At 47.8% G+C, this 19,183-nt stretch overlaps 1 protein-coding gene across 17 annotated transcripts in view; it reads right to left on the bottom strand.

Moving 5' to 3' along the window:
- The window catches only part of LOC5668367 (uncharacterized protein DDB_G0283357), a 135,089-nt gene that overhangs the window by 93,347 nt on the left and 22,559 nt on the right, over nucleotides 1–19,183 (bottom strand). For 13 of the 17 annotated variants that reach the window (XR_009766473.1, XM_061660958.1, XM_061660959.1 and 10 more), the window contains exons 2-5: nucleotides 14,033–14,342; nucleotides 13,762–13,948; nucleotides 4,811–7,838; nucleotides 1,416–3,092 (exon numbers count right to left, since the gene is read on the bottom strand). Coding sequence is in view for 16 of the 17 variants with exons in the window: in XM_061660958.1 (XP_061516942.1) it covers nucleotides 1,416–3,092; nucleotides 4,811–7,838; nucleotides 13,762–13,948; nucleotides 14,033–14,303 (5,163 nt within the window). In the remaining variant the exon portion in view is untranslated. Of the gene's footprint in view, nucleotides 1–1,415; nucleotides 3,093–3,273; nucleotides 3,375–4,810; nucleotides 7,839–7,997; nucleotides 8,348–8,704; nucleotides 8,870–13,761; nucleotides 13,949–14,032; nucleotides 14,343–19,183 lie in introns of those variants that run through there. The other 4 variants (XM_061660973.1, XM_061660974.1, XM_061660964.1 and 1 more) reach the window with 3 other exon arrangements.

Here is a 19,183-nt window from a genome sequence, read left to right as displayed (position 1 = left end):
CTTTGTCTATGAAGAGCAAAACTGCTGACTAAATGCTTCAACGTACAAACAGATCAGCATTACTGGGCGTACGAAATCCTTTACCACCTTCGTTTCGTTTATGAACCTTCAATAAACACTCTTTTTACAGGAAAAAAACGATACAACAAAAATGCGGAACCCAAACTGAAACGAACACAACCAAAACGGGACGCCAAAACAATTGGGACGTTTGTTTTTTCGTTCGTTTGTTTCGTTTTATCACTGCCCATATACCCACGTGGGGTGGACCCGCTCTTGGAATGACTTCATTCCACTATCTGGCAGTGGTTGTCCGAAGCACAAACTCACATACTTCTGTACCTGCATCACACAATAACCAAACAACCAAACAACAACCTTATCAACCTGCAGAGCAAAGGGAAACGCAATTTCAGATAGTGCACCGTGTGCATTGTTGACAAACACACATTCACAGGAATGCATCCTAAGCAACAACAAAAGCACCTGTAGCAAACCGAGAGAGAGAGAGGCGAAGGGAGAAGCCACCAAAAATTATCACCCCAAGTGGCCGTTAGTTGGACTTTTTTCCACTCTGCTTCGTCCTATTCCTGCTTCTACACAAAAGCACCGAGAGTGGATCATCATTACGGCATTTGGTCGTACGTCCCGAGCCCAACCCAGCAGACCCAACACAGCATAACAATGGCCGACGAACGACACGTAACGACAACTGCGAAGCGAGCGAACAAAAAAAGGGAACCCAGAATAGAAAAGGAATTTTGAGGATGCGCGAGAAAGAGTGTCCTCAGCGGCTCCGAAACCAAACTCGGGATTTCACCGTCACTATCTTGCCTCACATTTCCTGTCCTTTCTATGCTTCTTCTGTCCTCCCCCCGGGGTGTACATCCGTTAACGAACTACGAAAACACACACACATAAAACGCGTCCTACCGTCCTACATAACTCACACAAAGCGAGGGAGTTGAAATGAACATTCCAATCTGGAGGATTTTGGAAGAAGTAAAAAATCGACCCCCATAACCAATCGTATCATCTGAGGCGAAAGTGATGATTGTGTTTGTTCCTTTTGCGTCCTCCGAGGTTCATTCATTTCTTCTACAAAAAAGGATCTTATTTTATTTTTTCTTCTGGAAACGCCCGTACGTCTTCTTGTAGCCTATGAGAATCCTAAACACCTAAGCTAATAATACTAACGCGAAATATGTACAATATCAATGCATTCGTGTGACCACTGGTGGACCACAGTCCCGCGACCCTAAGGCACACACCACACCCGATCGATGATTTATTATTAACTTCGCCCAACGACTTATTCCCTTCACCCTTCTCCAAAAAAGCGTATTCCTTCACAAACTCTGATCGTGCCGTGCGCTGACGAAGAAGCACAGAAACCGCTTTAGGCAGAGACTCACCAGAACGTTCCGTTGGTTCTCCTTGTCCAGCAGGAACTCCATGCTCTTGTGGGGACGGCCGGGCCCATCGCCACCGCCCGGCTGTCTGTGATGATGGCTGTGGTGATCCGGTGCGCCATTCGGTTGGGCCGGATCGTTGTGCACCTGCAGCTGATGGCCGTGCACCGCCGACTGGTTCTGGTGGTGGTGGTGATGCGGCTGCTGGTGCTGATGCTGCTGCAGGTGATGGTAGACGCCCCGATAGTGCTGACCACCGCCCAGCTCCATCAGCGAGCGCGTCTTGCCCGAGATGATGGTCTCGTGCGTGTCCAGGTTCGTCTCGATGAGACCGATCTTCTGCTCGCTGCCCATGGTGCTGCCGCGCTGGTGCACCAGCCCCGCACCGCCGCCCGCCCCGTAGTAGTACTCGTCCTCGTACCCGCCGTCGATGCTGACCGTGTCCGGACCGTCCCGGTAGTACGACGCGGAGGAGGCACACCCGTACGAACCGTTCGCCGTCGCGTACTGAGGCGGCTGCGATGGGCTCCGGCGCTGGGCTCCGTACGGCACGGCGGACGAGTCGAGCTCGTCCTGTTCGGCTTCCCTCGGCGGTGGCGTCGGCGAGCCGCGCGGCGCATGTGCGTGCTTGGCCGGCGAGGCGCTGGACCGCTTCGCACACACACCGACAACGCGCGGCGGTTGCTTCGGTAGCGGCGGCTTGCTGCTCAACACGTGGTTGCCACCCCGGTGCTGCTCCGGACCGCTGCCCTCCCCGTGCAGGGCGGTGCTGGAGCCCGATCGGTAGTAGCTGCTGCCGCCCGGCCGCGTCACCGCTATCTCGCAATCGTCCGGCTCGTCCTCCGCCCCGGTGAAGCTGTCGTCCACCGTCACGCCGGCCGCACCTAGCTGGCGCTGCAGATAGGTGGGCGGCTCGTCCGCCCTCGGCTGGCTGTTCGGGCGGCGATCCTTCAGCGGGATGAAGATAAAGTCGGCCGACACGTTCTCCTTCCCACTGTTCGAGGCCGATCCGCCGCCCCGGCCATTCTTTGCGCTGATGTGGTTGTTGTTGTTGTTGTTGTTGTTGCTCGGTGCAGTAAAGCTGGACGATTGCTTCAGCATACCACCACCAGCACCAGCACCAGCACCACCGACAGCCATCGCTTTCTTCGATTTGTTGCGGAAGGAAAACCGAAAGCCGGACGAGATGCGGGACAGGAAGGTTTTGCCCTTCTTTTCCGCCTTGCCATTTTTGAAGTTCTTTATCAGGCTGCTGTTGTTGTTGTTGTTGTTGTTGGTCATGTTCACACTGTACTGGTTGGGCATCGTGGCCGCGGACCCACCCTTGACCCCCACGCCGTCACCGACACTGTTCACTAAACGCATCTCACTGGCGATCAGGCTTCGGCTCGCCATTGCACCATTGCCGTTTGCACTGTTGGGCTGGGGGCCGGCGCCATTTCTGCGCTCTTCTTCCACCGCCACTACACCGGCACCGCCACTCATCGCACTGAACCGGGCCGGCTGGCCGGCACTGGATATATCACTCGGGGTCATCGGAACGACACCCGCACCACCAACACTACCACCGTTCAGTCGCACCGTCGGTTCTGGCCGATCGTTCACGATCAGCGTCGTTGTTGGATGCTGCACACCACTGACCTCCTCTTCCCGGATCATCGCATACAGTTCACCTTCACTCTGGAACGAAAGCAACAAACAAGGAGAATGAGCCTACTGTTTGATGCAATTGTTTTATGTGTGTTTTTTTATTTGATCTAATATTTGCACACCACACTCCCCGCTGTTTTTTTTTTTTTTGTGAATCACGATCGAGACGGCCCTACACAACAACAAAACGCGATCCGCCTTCTCGACTTACCGAACGTGAAATAAAGCGACGAGTGCGGATCGCAACTGTGTTGTGTTGTCGGACGCGAACGTGTCGGAGCTGTCGGACAGTTACGCGTGAGCGAGAGAGAGAGAGAGAGACGGGCGCGAACGAGAGAATTGAAAAGGGCTGACTATCGCTATCTCTTTCTTGCCATCGTCATACTGTACGATCGTTTGTACCTTCTCTCAAAATGCTTCAAATGCTCTCTTTGCTCTTTAGCAAAAAGAGCGGAATATTGATGCTCTCTCCTGTGTTTTCTCGCTACTACTCTCGCCAGTTCGAATGATCGTTTATGTCGACCGAATTGGCTGAGTATACACTGCACTGTCGATCATGCAATAGTTGCGCTAGATGAAATTTAAAGAATTTAATTGCGTTTTAGCGTGAAAAACTTCATCCGCTTGTAACAGTTGTTTTGAATTTCCAAAAGGAGTTTAGGATGCTTTCTGATTTTGTCTTATTTCGTCCCACAATTTACTGGTCAATCCTTTTAATTCGTTTTTTAACGCGTTTTTCTGGCGTCATCTCATTTTTTTTAAAACGAAAAATTCAAACAAATTTTGAAAATAATAACAAATAATAGGACAATTTCAAGAATATGTCTTTCAAGTATAAAATTGTTCAACGAATTTCTACAAAAAAGGTTCAAATGATAGCAATGCTAACACATATTTCAAATCCTGTAATAATAACGTTTGCTTAAACACAGTCTTCGTAGGACATTTGATAACGAGCTTGAAATGTTTTATATTCGTTAAGCAAGACTTTTGAGCTCTGGGGTTTCTGAACACTATTAAAAGTTGTTTCTAGATGATTAATTAAGATAAATTTAATAATAAAGGCTAAATTCATACATTAAACTTCGACCAGTTTGATTGCCAAATATTGAATTGGAGCATATATGAGATAATATTGAATAATCAATAAATATTTGACTAACGTTTTTTTTTTCAATTACAAATTAAAGATCAAATTAAAAAAAAAAAACATCTTTTCAACTTTAAAGTCATAGTTATATCAACTGTTACTGTTAAATGAACCATAGAAAATGTTAGGTAAGCTACTATAAGGTAATGTAAAGATTTTAAACTGCAAAATCAATACCTTATTTTCTACTGCTCTTAATGCCTCCTTAATGAGTACAAATAAAGCTAATCCCTCAAAAACACTTCAGATTTTTTCTACATTCTGACACTGAGTTTCAAATACTTTCACTATTGGAATATTGACCTTGTAACACGTTAGATTTTTTATTTCACAAGCAGGCAAAACTGAACAAATGTAAATTTATCGTTTTGCTCTGTATCGTACCTCTATTTCAGGTAAAAAAATTGTCCAAACATATCTAAAATCTGTATTAGCTCAGCACAACGCTAAACCCTTAAATAATCTGAGTTGTTACTAAACAAGCCCAAAAAAACACACTTTTTACAGGCATTTTCCAACACTACCTGCCGCTCTGGAAAAGCCCAAAAGCCAACACGCTACTACAGCGGTACTATTCTTACCCTCGCCCATCACTTACCTTATTCCTAGACTGCAGGGGCGTCGAAGGGTACAGCTGCCCATCACTTTTCGTGTGCTCCCGCTCTGGCACACCATTTCGCTGCAAACCGGCACCCGTTTCCAACTGATAGTTCACGTGATCCATATCGTCCGCCTCGAAATCATCCTCATCGATATCGATCTCAAAGTCCTGGTTCGAGATGACGCTGCCATTATCGTCCGGCTCCAGATCGGAGCTGCCCGTGCTCTTCCAGATAATCTCCGAAACGATCGGACAGAAGCTAACACCTTTGGACAGGCCACAGCGCGAGCTGGACGCCGTCGCCAAAATGCTTCCCGTCGACCGGCAGGTCGAAACATTGCGCAGCGAGTTGTGATGATCGGGATGGCGAGTCTCTTCCCCAGCCTCCGCACCATTCACCGCCCCGTGGTAGTAGTGCAGGTTCGGTGTGCTGGCCACAAACTCACGCTTCACCGGAACTGGCACGTAGCGGGCGGGTAGCGCAACACCAACACCATCATTAGTATGCAGATCAGCCGCCGACGGGCCGAGGCTGGTGGTGGACGATTCCGTCGGATCGAACGTACAGCGCTCGAGGCTGGCGGCGTAGCAGGTGACCAAATTGGTCGGGTCCTGGTCGAACGTTCGTCGCCTCGCTGTCACGCCGGGGTTCGTCGCAACCGGCCTTGCTGCTGGGACCACGGCCGGACTGCTGCTGCTGCCGGCCTGCTGCGGTGCATGGTGTGGGTTCGTTTTGATCTGCGTTCGACGCGGCGGAGCTTGCGGAGGTGTTTTGCCGACGCTGGGTGACGCGACGACTGGAGGTGGTCGCGACCCGCCACAGCTGCCCGTGGTGCGCTGCTCGTGCAGGAAGGCCGCGATCGGCTCGTACGCCTCGGCCTGATCGTTGATGATGGACAGATTGCGGTCAAAGTGGGCCGACATCTCCTCCAGCAGCGAGTGGAACACGCTCCGCTCGTCCCGATCCACCGGGAAGATCGCACTTTCCTCATCGTCCGCAAGATCCTGCTCCTCCTCCGCTTCCTCCTCCAACACCGCCGCATCCATCTTCTCCACCGGCTGTCGGTGCTCCATATCGGGCACGGTTAGCAGCGTCGTCGTGCGCTGCGGTACAATCGGCTGGTACGCCGTCGTGGTGCGGCTGGCCCCGCCGAGTCTTGTGCCGCTGCTCGTCCGGAACGTGTTGCGGCTCAGATAGTACTCATGCCCCCGGCGCCCGCCGTACACTGGGCCGTCCTCCTCGTCCTCGTCGCTGTAGTTGAGGGCGGTAAGGTTGGCGTAGCTCGCCCGTATGTTTTGCCTCGGCCGGGCCGGGCTACTGCCAGCGCCGGTTTGGAACGTTACCGTTTTGCCGCCCTTGGCCGGCCGCGGTTGCAGATCGTACAGATTCACGTTCTGACTGGCGACCGAATCGACGTACCCGTAGCTGCTGGGCGCGTGCCGCCGGCCAAACTCACCGGAAGCGCTGTCACCGTCACTGTACGAGCCGTGACGCGATCGATTCGCTGCTGCCGCACCGCCGTACAGATGCAAACACTCGGGCACGCTGGACACGGTAAAACTGATCGGATCGTACAGGCCGCCAGCCGTGCCGGACGCAGCCGAGGTGCCGGTCCGCTCGCTGCCCGATCGCCCTGGTCGCCGCCGGTGCCGTTCCGCCGCCCCGACGAGCAGATCGGGCGCACTGAGGGACAGTGCCGGTCGCCATCGGGTGCTATTTTTACACTCCGAACGCGACGACGACGACGACGCCATCGATGTCACCGTACGTGTGGCCGACTCCACACCACCCTGCTGCTGACGCGATTCGCCCGTCCGTTGTTTACACGAAACGCTGCCACGCTCTATTTTTGTACCATTATTAATATTCGTCCACAGTTGGTGTTGCTGCTGCTGCTGCTGCTGCCGTTCGATTGTTGCCGGTGTTCGTGAGGGGCCGATGATGCAGTTGGCATCCGCGCTGCATCCATCGTCACACTTGGATTCGTACTGCTCCTCCTCCTCCTCCTCCTCCTCATCCACGTCACAGACCGTCGACAGGCGGTTCTCGTGGTACAGCGACGTGCCGGCCTGGCCACGTACCTCCATCGCAATACAGTCCAGGCTGAGCGGTTGCTGCTGTTCGTGTTGCTGCTGCGTCATCGACAGCGCTCCCGCCGGCAACAGTGTTGACGGAAACAGTGCACCACCACCGGCAGTGCCGCACACGAACGTGATGTTCTCGGCCGAACCGAAGTTGGTCAAGCTTTTGGAGCGTGCGCGCAGACCACTGTTCATGCTGCCTCCGCCGTGCTGCAGATGATCACAGTACCCGCTGTCCTCGCTGAGGCTCTCGATCGAGTTCTTGTTGCGGGCGGCAATGCCGCGGCTGCCGTGCTGCAGTCGCTGCCGCTCCGCCGAGCAACGGCCCGAATGGCACCGGACGGTGGCGCTCAGCAGCTCCTCCTCGGTGTCGCCGGCGTCTTCCGGTGTGGTCGCACCACCACCAGCACCGCGCCCAGTCTGTTCCTGCTTCACTACACCCGCCCGGTTCGTGTCCGTGTAGCGGAAGCCACTGCTGCTACTACTACTGCTGCCCGTGCTGGTGCTCGCGTTACTGCTGCTGTCCGGGCCGCTGCCACAGCTGCTGCTCACGCTGGAGGAGGTCGAGTAGAGCTCCGAGTCGCTGATGTTGAGTGCCGTCTGGCCGATGCTCTTCTGCATGAGGTTCGACGTCGTTAGCAGATTGCTGCCGACCGCTGCCGACAGCACCGGCACCCCTGCGCCGATGGCGGGTGGCAACGATTTTCCTCGCCCGGTTGGGTCCACCCCGCCTGCTGCATGGCTGGCCGGGCCGCTCGATTCGGACGTGTACAGCGAAGGGGACGAGCCGGATAGGGGATGGTGCTGGTTTGCCGATGTTTCGCTCTGCAGCTGGCGTTCCAGCGATTCGAACTGGATCAGCGACGAGGAGCGGCTTAGCGACGCGTACGACAGACTATCCGAGTCGGTAAATAGATCATGTCCAATCTCGTCGAATCGTAACCTGCGGAGAGAGGGGGAGAGAGAGACAGATACGGAAATTGAAAATTAGCTACCAACGGGGGACTCTGTATTGAACAGCGATAAACGGGAAGGGGGAGATCGAATTGATTATTCCGATCATCTCGAGCTCTATTTTAACGAGATCGGTTCATCACCCTACCCTATCTCTATTGATACGACCACACCGATCGAGCTGCTCCAATTGACTGTCTGCCCCGGCCACTGTCGGCTGGTTGTCCGTGGCCCTATCCAAACCGTACACAAATCCTTCAAATCCCACACTTGCGTGGTGTGCGTGGGCTTTGCACCCTTTTACACCTTTACCACCAGCCAACGTGTTTGTGTGTATGTGTGGCTGTTGTGTTGCTAATAATTAAAATATCGACACCGATTAACCCAAACCCCAAAGCGAGCGATCCAGGCGAGCGTCGTCACACAACAAACCGAACACACTCGTTCGCGGCACCCGCTGCTCGTTTCACGTGCTGGTCTGAACGCGCGTCTTTCGATATCTGAACGTTGGCCGCGAGTAGCGCGCTTGTGTTGTGTTGTGTCGGTGGCGACTCGCTACACCATTACACTCGCGTACCGATAGGCCCGACAGTGAGACACACTCAGAGACGAACAGCCGGACGACCGGTGTGCGGCGATCAAGCTCAAACTCAGCTCGCGCTCACAGCGTTGGTAGGCAGCGATCACTCGAAACGCGAAACGCGCTCTGGAACGTAGTTTTCCCATGCCTTCTCTGGACGTTGATGTAAACAACGCGCTGATGCGGGCAGCACTTGAACAGTGGCCCATATTGGCCTCGATTGGCCACCCGAAAACAACAAACCGCCTCTCCGACATTGCTGGTTGCCAAATTACCTTTCGCCCAAAGTGCGCGCACGGGCACACGATCGCGGATTGAGACGCGCGTGTGTTACATTCTCTTTCTTGACGCGAAGACGCTGGCGGTCAATGGGCGATTGAGTGGGGGAGAGTGGGAGAGAAGCCGAGGTGGAAAGGGACACTAAACACAGCGAGGCACGGTCCAATTACTAGCGCGATTTTGACATGCCTGCAAGGGAACGGAGACGACTGAGCTCCTCTGAGCAAGCAACACAACGGGCGCGTCTTATATGCCTAATGCTGCGTTGTGATCTTTGTTGTAGAGAAGATCTTCTACCGATGATCTTTGTGCGATTTGGCTTTTCGCAGAAGTATTCGTGTGCTGGGTGAAGGGGATCGCCTGTTTAAAGATCGCTGTTTTCTAAATACCTCTCTACTACGTAGGGGATATATGCCATCTAACTTCTTCAACTCATAACAGACACAAACACACACCCTGTCTGGCAATAAAGCCTGATTAGACCTATTCCTCACCATTCCGCATCGCCCCGAGCAAACAAACCAGCCGCTTTGTGTTCAAGATAAACGACCTCGGTTGTTGAGGTTTGCTACTACTTGCTTAGTGATGGGGGGTTTAGTTTGTTCCGTTCCTTTGAAGGAATGTTCGAACCTGGGTGCAAGTACACATTTTGCAAGCCGTTAGTAGCTATTTTTGTTTTTGTTTTAGCGGCCATAATGGGATATCCATGCGCTACAAAACGCTCATAGAGTGAATATGTTTAATGATCTAAACAACGAATAATGTTAATCCGGTTGCTCATCTGAAGAATACACGCATTTAATAGAATCATATTCTGTTGTAAATTTGCTAATGATAGATTTTTATAGCTCACAAATTAATATAATATATTCTCTACTTCAGTCACTACTTGGTTTGAGATTTATTCTGAATTTAACAAACGATTATTTCTAAATTTTGGATGGAAACAAAAGACTTTCAAACTCCCAAGCCGCTGTAAACCTATTGTATTGCTATTCAAAAGGATAAAACAAAGATATTTTTTCAGCAAAAGCCCTAATTTTTAATGGGAAGTATACATAAAGTTGTATATTTAGAGTATGTAATGACTGTATGATGGCACCAGCATTATTGGAGTGTTCAATCTGTTCTGGAGTCTGGAGTGTTTAAACTCTAGGAAGGGAGGGTATCGCATTTTTCGCTATACGTAATTTATGGATGATCCCTCTTCAGCTATGATCAGGATGCAGACCTGTATATAACATACTCGATCTATTTGCGGTATGAACCAGACTGATATGATCGCAAAGTATTCTAGAAGTGACGTACCAGAAAATAAAGCTAACAACATACCAGTGATGGAGTCAAATCTGAAATGAAGACTGAACGTATCATACACATAACCAAGCAATAAGCCCATATAAAAAGAAGAATAACATCATGACAAATTCTTTACAGGGTTTTCCAGGAGTTCTCATAGTTGTAGAACACTTCCTTTACTCTTTCCTAAGTGAAGTGAACTTCATATGATGGAAATTTGACTCTATGGCATCGTTTTTGGACTGACTTCTCGGAAATTCCTATTGGATTTGTCCAACAAGTGTGCTATAGAGTCCAATTCCTATTACATTAAGTTCATTTCACGTAAGAAGGAGTCAATAATAGGAGTCCCACAGCTATGAGAATTCCTGGGAAACCCTGTAATGTAATATACTAATACAATGGCAATGGGTACAACGGCCCTTTCATGATCAGTTCCGCCCTGTTTCTGAAGCTGGTTCCTCTTCGTTCCAAAACATTTGGAGTTTCCCCATCACTAGCTACTTGTAGCCCCGACGACATGCAAATCGTAGTCTCTTTAGCAGCAGCACTCTTTGTCAAACGCCGTCGGGTGCTTCTGGCGTGTTCGTTAATAAACCATATGTACCAACTATGGAACCCACACTGTACACCCCGAAAGTGTCATTAGCAATCGGTTGTGCGTCTCAAGATTTGTGAGTGTGGAATTTATGCACAAGTAACCAAGTGTCGCAGTTGTATCTTGAGAGCTGTGAGGCCGTTTGATCGTTTTTTGCTCTCTATTTAAACATGCTTCATGATCTCTGCACACATTCAACACGTCCAATACTCGACTCGAACCGAGCTGTTGTTATCATTCCGTAGGCGTACGTGATGATCGTTTGGGAGTCGCTGGCGCAAAATTCCTGACTGTATCAGGTCGATCGAGCGGTGATACATGCAAGCACTCAATGGTACTATTTGTTCGACTCCAAACCCAATCCCCTAACACCCCAGTGTGTGCGAGATGTTTGCCGCACGATCGTAGGCAACGCACGTAATTGCACGTGATTTGCATGCCCTGCAGTCCGTACAGACTCTGTGGTCGATGTGAAAAAAGCAGCAGATGTGAGCGATGCCGCGGTTAGTTTTCCGATGGAACAACGCCGATTTGTTTTTATTCCGAAATCCAAAAATAACATCGCAAGAATGTGTGCCGCTGACGAGGCAGTCAGTTTCTTTCCGTTTCGCCGGAGCAGTTACTCGCGGGCTGATTGCTGCTAGTTGGGGGAGTGTATTTATACGCATTCCATATAATTGAGGGAAAACGATTAACGGCCAACGGTGCATCGCTTTGCATCGGCTGCCGGGAGGGAGGCTCGCTGGGAATTAGTCAATTAAGAAGGTGACACAGTGGTCAAAGAGAGGGAATTAGATAAGGAAACAACCCCATTACCGACACATTGGACGATGCTGATGTGTGCGCGCTTCCTTTGCCACAGCGCAACAAAGCCACTGTTGGCAAATGACCCTTGCTCCAGTGCTTCTGCTGCTTGAAGAGAAAGCGAATGGGCACAACCACCAACGTCGACGCCATGTCTGGTGTCTACCGCGGGCCTTACGCTTTATGTGGCCCTCCCGATGGAATCGGGGACATTGCTGTCACATTGTCCGCAGTGCAACTTTAATAGCCTGCCGACCGACGTTTGGCATCCTCAGTTGGCGGCGTTACGCTCGCGCTCTTTATCAAGCCGTTCGAAACAGTCGTGCGCCAATATGTCTTTACAGTTACAACTCCAGTACGGGTGGTTCATAATCCGTGCTGGTCGCATATTTTGATGCCTCAGCCCTTTCAAGGGCGTGCGGAAACGGTTAACGACCTGATTATGGTCTTCCATCTGGGATAGAGCCAATGCGTTACGTTATGCTGCGAGGGAGCGAAGGTTCAACCGGCAAGCGTATCAATTTCTAGAGGCATTTCACATAGAGGCTGCACAGCACCACGTGGAAAAAAATCGTCGTTTTTGAGTGATTTCACGACACACCACACATACACACAGAAACTCCCTCAAAGTGAAAGACCCTTGAACTTTGTGCGCCTGCTTTATGGTGCACGAAAACGAATTTTCACTCATTTGTCAGTTCCCATCGTTTACGCTCTCGTGCACTGGATGGATGCTAATGCAGCATGGAAAGTGTTTTAAATCGGAAAGTGCAAAAGAGAGAGAGAGCGAGAGGACCACAGGAAGCCATTGCCATCATGTCCATTACGTGACGCGGTCGGACAAGAGGTTGTGGTAATGAAAAAGGAATAGACATCCTCAAGAAACAATGAAATTGAGTGAAAATGGTTCAAGACACTTTGCTCTTCGGAAAACATTGATGTCGTTGGGTGTTGATGGTGAGGTTACATTCTTCAAAAGGTATATTTAACGTCTAAGAACTATTCTAACAAATTTTTGAATCAATCTGAAACTATCAATCTGAACAACGTGTAAATTAGAGCGATATGAATTGCTCAGAAGCATGCAACGTTAAGAAATAGGGAAACTAGTGCATTCCTTTTATACCTTACTTTAATGCTAAGAAAATAATATCCTTGTTTTGAAAAAACGGCTCAATATTTCAAAGTTTCTATTTCCTCAAAATTTTGTGATCTACTAAAGCAAACATATCAAAAAACACAACAGTTTAGAGGCGAAAGAACTCCGTTGGAGCCAAAGCCTCTCTTAACTATTTTAACAACAACAAACACACAACAGAAAATCGTAGCGCTCTGTACTGTGTGCTGCAGATTGCATACCACATGGTGTGTTTGTACTGAAAATTGCATACCATCAGGATGTCCGACAAAAATGCGACACAAAGATGGTTTGCTATTTCGACATGTAGGTGGCGCTAATGTTGTTTTGAATATGGCGTTATTTTTATTTTGTTGAAAGCGTAACAATTTTTGTTTTGGTTCACGTTTGACTACCAAACCACAGGAATTTGATTATTTTTTCAATTGGATAGTATAGGAATACATAATTTAATGAACAAGACTGTAATCTTCAAAAAAAAAGCAATTAATTTTAAAAGAGTGTTCTATTTACATATATTGTAATCACAAGAGATAAAAATTAGAAGCCAACAATCAATGCAATGCAAGCGACCGTCCATTAAAAACTCAAAAAAAAAAGTTCAATAGACATGACATCTATCGAAATACAGGTACCGTTCATATCACCAATATCAAAGGCTGACAAAATAGAATAGAATTTCATTTTTATACCGCAACGTCACCACTGATTCGTGCAACGCATTTCGTCGTTGTTATTGAAAAAAGTTTTCGGTGTGATAACTCTTCGCTCACGATCGACAAATTGTCGTGCAGAGCTTTGCCGTAACAATTCATCCTACTTTACGATGTCATTCCATCACAATAGTAAAAAAATTGGATGTAAAACGACAAGTTTCGCCACGACTGTCCCCGTACTTCCGAGGATCATTAAATAAACATTTTGTTCCTTTCACAACTACTTGTCCCTGTTTCCCTGTTTGTGGAGGAAAAGATGGTTACTAATCTCGACGCTGTAAAATGTCACTTCCTACAAGCCATTTTTGGGGCTTCTCCGCAAAGTGCGAAGAGAAAAAAGAAAACCCTCCACAGGTTCAAGACCCATGAAATGATCTCCAAATGTCACCCGTCAGCAACTGCTCGCTGGAAGCTGTCCGGTCTGCTTTATCGCTCCTCGTCAAACAACCCGCCCCCTGGTCGGATTATCCACCGTGTACGAACGTACTCGAGACGTACCTTTGTTCATTGTGTCGCTTCATGAAATATTCATTCGGCTCGAGCCCGTCCGGTTCGCAGATGCGCGGCCGCCGCCCGTACATGGCGGACAGATCGGAAGCGAGGAACTCGTCGCCGAACGATGCCGTCTCCTGCTTCCGACGCTTCGGTGGGCAGATGAAGTCGCGCTCCGACATTGTGTCTTGATCTGCAAACGAAAGCAATGGTATCGTGAGACATGAGGACATGAAGAAGTAAGAAGTGTTGACTTGGCGTGGTGTGCAATGCTTACCGGAAGGCGTTTCGACCCGTATCACCGACTCCGCGTCCGAGCCGCCCGAACTCCAGACCTGATCGTACTGGGACCAGCTGAGCGGTTGCTGCGAACCGCCCTGGTCCTTGTCGCCGCGCCCATCGTCATCGTCGGACGTTTCCTCGACGATCGTCTCCAGCATGCGGCTGCTGGTCGCGTTCAGGGGGTTCGCTTCCGTTGCCTCGCCGTACGCCGGCAGCCACGGGAAGGAAATGTCATCCGATACGTCGAAAATGTTCTGCTCCATCATCCCGACTAGCTAGCTACATCTTCTTCCGCAACGGGCACTCTGCAACACGGGAAAGAAAGAGACGAAAGAATGAGTAACTTGAGCATGAAGGTATTCGGGCTAGTATGTTGATTTTACGAAGCAAGTGGTTACTGTTTGGGAGCTGGGAGATTTCGCCAACTTGATGTACATCCGTTATGTCCTTCATCCGGACGTGATGTTCAAGAAGCAACAAGTACCCTTTTGTAACAGCTGCACCCCGATTTGCTGCTTGCCAAATGCTACCAGATCGTGGTATTTCGACTATCTGAAAGCTGACCGAATTCTTCGGCACAAAAGCCTCTCCTCGCCCCAAACAGTTTTGTAAATGCGAAGGTTCGCGATGCTGACGCTCGCTATTCATTTTCACCAGCACTGAAGAGTGGCGAACGGTTTGTTCCTCAGCTCCGATTGAGGTAAAACTATGAAGATGCCAACAATCCTAGTGCTGCACAGCATATTTCATAACCTGACGTCGTGGTCTCTGTTGCTTTTCCTATTCATTTGCCATTCTGCTGCGCCTTCCCTTTTGTAAGGCCACTGCCATTTAGAAACTCACCCAGAGATGCCAACAGAGCTTTGGAACGAACGTACTACCGCTCGGATTGAAACAGAGTTCGATGAAACTGGGAAAGGTTCCAGCTAAAAGGGAACGATCTTCACGATAATCTTCAGGCACTTGGCGAGCAGGCCACTTTCTGCAGGGGTGGTACGTTTGGCATACCCCGGCACACCGAAACGAACCGATTTCGCCAAACGCTTGTGAAGGTGATGAGATGTAAATAATCCTCTACCCCGTTCGCCCCGGCTTCTCTCCGCCTAGCGCAAAGACGCAAAATCAATCAACACGCCGTGGACCAAACACCGGCAGCGGAGAAGAGGCACCAAACCGAAAGGAAACCGGCTGCACGGATTGGATCGAATTGATGTTTCAGGTTACAGTGCGCTTGGCAGGCGAAACCGAAAACAATGCCCTGCGCCCGGGAAACTTGATCTTGCTAATTAATCTCTCGCTCTCCTGCCCTGAAACGGGGCGGATGTACGAACGAAATAAAGTACGTACTCAATTATGGACTCTTTTCCCTTTTGTTTTGCTGTTGTGGTTGTTGTTGTTGTTGTTGCTGTTTTGCCTGTTGCTCTGCAACCGATCTCGCTTAAATGAAGTGTTATGGGTCGGTTAGCATCAGGTTTAGGTGCGCGAGTTTCCTCCTTTGTGCTGCTGTGGTTGATGTTTCTAGTTTTGCAGATTAAGGAAAGCACGGAAAGCTCGTCTATCCGAGAAGTTCCATAAGCTCAGGCGTAATAAGATACTAATTATTTTCTTATAGTAGAAGTAATATCTTCTATCCTATTAGCTTTGTTGACTACACCACACACAGCTGTACTGAAAGAAGATTGCAATCCGTTTCCGTTTTTTCACAATTCTTTGTAATAATAAATATGTTGGTACTGCCTCTGCATAGGATGCATATTTATGATTTATTTTTATCTCCAACTGTAATGTTAAATGTTGAACGTGTTTCAACGAAAAAAAACGGAAACATTATTAAACTTTAACTGTGAAGTTTGTTTTGAGGCTTTGAGGCGTCATATTGTCTTACTTACTCGAAAATAAATCATTGTTTTGATCCTTAAGCGCATGCATCTTACTGTTCTACTTCTTCTCTTTTCGAGGTTGTACCCCGATTTGGTAACTCCACAACTAGTCCATGGTTACGATTTTCTGCTAACCTCTTTGGATTAGGACTAGCTCTATGTCCTAAGCCAGCGGTCGGCAAACTTTACAACCGAAAGAGCCAAATTCTACATTAATGTTCGTAGAATTTCACGTGAAGAACCAAACTGTCAAACCAAGAGCAAAAATATGTGAATGATTTATGAAATATATGAAAAGCTAAGAGCCACCAACACTTTTCTAAGTAAACATACATTGCTTACATGATAAAAGTGGCAAGATAGAGCAGATCCAAAAACGATTCAGCTGACGTAAAACCATTAGAATGCTTACTGTGGAATTGGAAGAATTTCGTTGTTCTTCGATTTTCAGAAAAATCAAGCCTTATAGAAAATTATAATGGATTATTAGATTCTACCATCGTTTCGTGGTACAGTCGTCAACTCGTACGATTTAACAACATGCCCCTCATGGGTTAAAGTCCCGAATGAACCCCGAACCCATACGTAGGACTGACTATCCTGCTTTGGTAATCAATAAGTCACTGAAAGCCAAGCTCACTAGTGGTACAGGCAAGCCTTAATTTACAACTTTTGTTGTGTCAGGGAATAAGAAGACAAACGCTTAGTCGACCTCTATATATGAAAAAGAAGCGTTTTGGATAAGAATCACCATATCAAAGTCTAGCGAGTTGAATTTAGATTAATTCTAATCAAGATTGAAGCATTGTGTTCATGTTTTTTTTTAAGAAAAACATTTGAATTGAATTGTAACCACTAGGATCTGATTACAAGCCGTATTCTTTGATTAAAAACACTTTTTTCTTTTCCCAAACATAGTATGGGAAAGCTCCTGTTGTGTCAGTATTTTTGTTGCATATATACGTGAATTAAGTAGCCGAAAGTAAATCGATTAAAAAGCCTCTTGGTAGATGAGTTTAGATAAGCATAGTATTTAAGATTTAATAATTTGAGTATGATCGGTTTGTATTCATTCTCGTCGTGTTACTAACATCAACTATGAATGTCGTAGAGCAATGATCGGCAATGTACGGCTCACAAGCCTCTTTGATGTCTAGATCGTGTCGCTTTATCTTTTATACATGTTATAGAAGTTTCATGTATTTTTACTATTGATTTAACAATTTGGTTCTTCAAATGGAACTTTACGAGTATTTCTATAGAATTTGGCTAATTCGGTAGAAACGTTTATCAACCCTTGGTGTACAGAGGCCTGAATAAGTCAGTGTTGGGCATGATCATCCAAGGCTAATTATTGTGTCCATCAGCATGATAGTTTATCTCATGAACAAAAGGCTCAAGACTTGAACCCTCAATGGACAAGTTGTTAGATGGTGTGACTGGACAACTATACCAACGTTGATTGGTTGTTTGGTTTGAAATGACTTTTAAAGTTAGGGTCTTATTGACTTCAACAATCTCTGACTGTCTTTTGGAGTGTTAAAATAATTTGAATAAAAAGGGTTCAAATATTCAAATTACAAATATTTAAATTATCAAGTCCCGACAAATAACAATCCAATCAATAAAATAAAATAAATTAAATAAATAATTATTTTAAGGAAATCATTCCAGATTCGTTGACCCCATTTTTAAAAGTTTTGATCGTACTGAATGAAGCTTCGCTCTTCATCTTTCACCCAGAAGGAACATAACCCAAGCACACAAACGCCTTAGTGATCGACATTACCCTTTGTTCGCGTCGTACGAAGAGTGAATAATAATTTGATTATTATGGTGATGGTGGCAGGTGGGTTACAAACAAGAACCGTACCGGAATGGCAAACGGTACCTTCGAAGCGCGCCAACCCAAAACCAAGAACATGGTAAACAACGGCACCAAACGGTAAACGTTGTAAAGCTAGACACCCAAATACAAAAAAGCACATGTGAAACAACGCATCAATGCTCCCGAGAGGGGGTGTGGAGGGGACAAGCAAACAACGGAGGGCGCCAGTGACAGTCGTACCAATAGAGTTCCCCCAGTGCGCAAGCACGTTGACCGTAAACTTTGCCACCCTGACAATGGAAAAAAACGACGCTTTAGGCTCGCGCGTTACGCACACGGCCAACACAAACACATCATGTGTCACCGTGAGGGAGAGAGCCAACTCCCCCTGAGGGAGGGTGATGATGGATGTCGTTGCGACCAATACGGGCAATGGTCTATGATCACCATGCTTTTTTCAGTACGCAGGGGCACGTGCACCATAGCATTACGAACGGAAGTGATCGACCGTTTCGAATGTTCGTGTTTTTTTGCCCCCTTCGCTTCTGTGTGTGTGTGTATGTGGCGCCTGCTCTTAAGCTGCAAGTGACAAACTTTTATCACTTACTTGTCCATAAACCCCCTCTCACATGCCACTCACCTCCCCAGGGCACAAAAGGCTAGAGGGAGATGTACACGACCAACACCGGCCCTTTCACCGCGCGATCGTTATCGTGCGGGAAAATGTTGTCTCTCGTGCCGCGGGAGCTGCATTATCGTTACATAATGAGATGATTGAACGGACCGTAGTAGCACAAGCGTTACATCTCGCAGCTCCTTCTTTTGGTACCGCATGGAGGGATGGCGAGAGCGATTTATTAGAGTGTGGCAAAGTTTGGGGTCAACGAAAGCATTAGCCGGGGCCAGCGCGAGCTGAATGGCTGCGAGTAGTGATTGATTGACAGCGATTGACGGTAAATAGTAATCGTAATGTACTAAAATGCTTCTCTGTTGTTGTGGTGATGTAGTTTTTGCTGATTTAACGTAATGTTGGACGTAAAGTGCACGCATTGGGCTGAATTAGTGAATTAGGCTGTTGATGAGATGACAAACAAGTTATTTTTCTTTCAAAATTATTTATCTTTTAATCAAATTATCTATTTAAAAATCTCGTTTTGTATTCCCCTTTAGTGAAATTTCTGATCAATCTGATCGATCAGCTTCTCTAAGCTCTGTAACAAGCGAAACCAAACACGCCTGAGCGATAGACTCAATTAATTAACAGCTAATAAGCCAGTTAAAATGCTTTCGTTTTTTCCTCCTTTCTTTCCTGATTGGAGGAGGGTTGATATACTTTCCATCCTTCCGGCAATAGCAATAGTAAGCGATCGACAATTGCATCTTGGTGCACAAAGAGATAGAGAGAGCGCTAAAGAGGGAAAGAAGATGCAGTTTTGCT

The sequence above is a fragment of the Anopheles gambiae genome, chromosome 3 (genome assembly GCF_943734735.2).
Source record: "Anopheles gambiae chromosome 3, idAnoGambNW_F1_1, whole genome shotgun sequence".
NCBI classification, from domain to species: Eukaryota; Metazoa; Arthropoda; class Insecta; order Diptera; family Culicidae; genus Anopheles; species Anopheles gambiae.
This window is presented reverse-complemented; position numbering and strand designations above follow the sequence as displayed.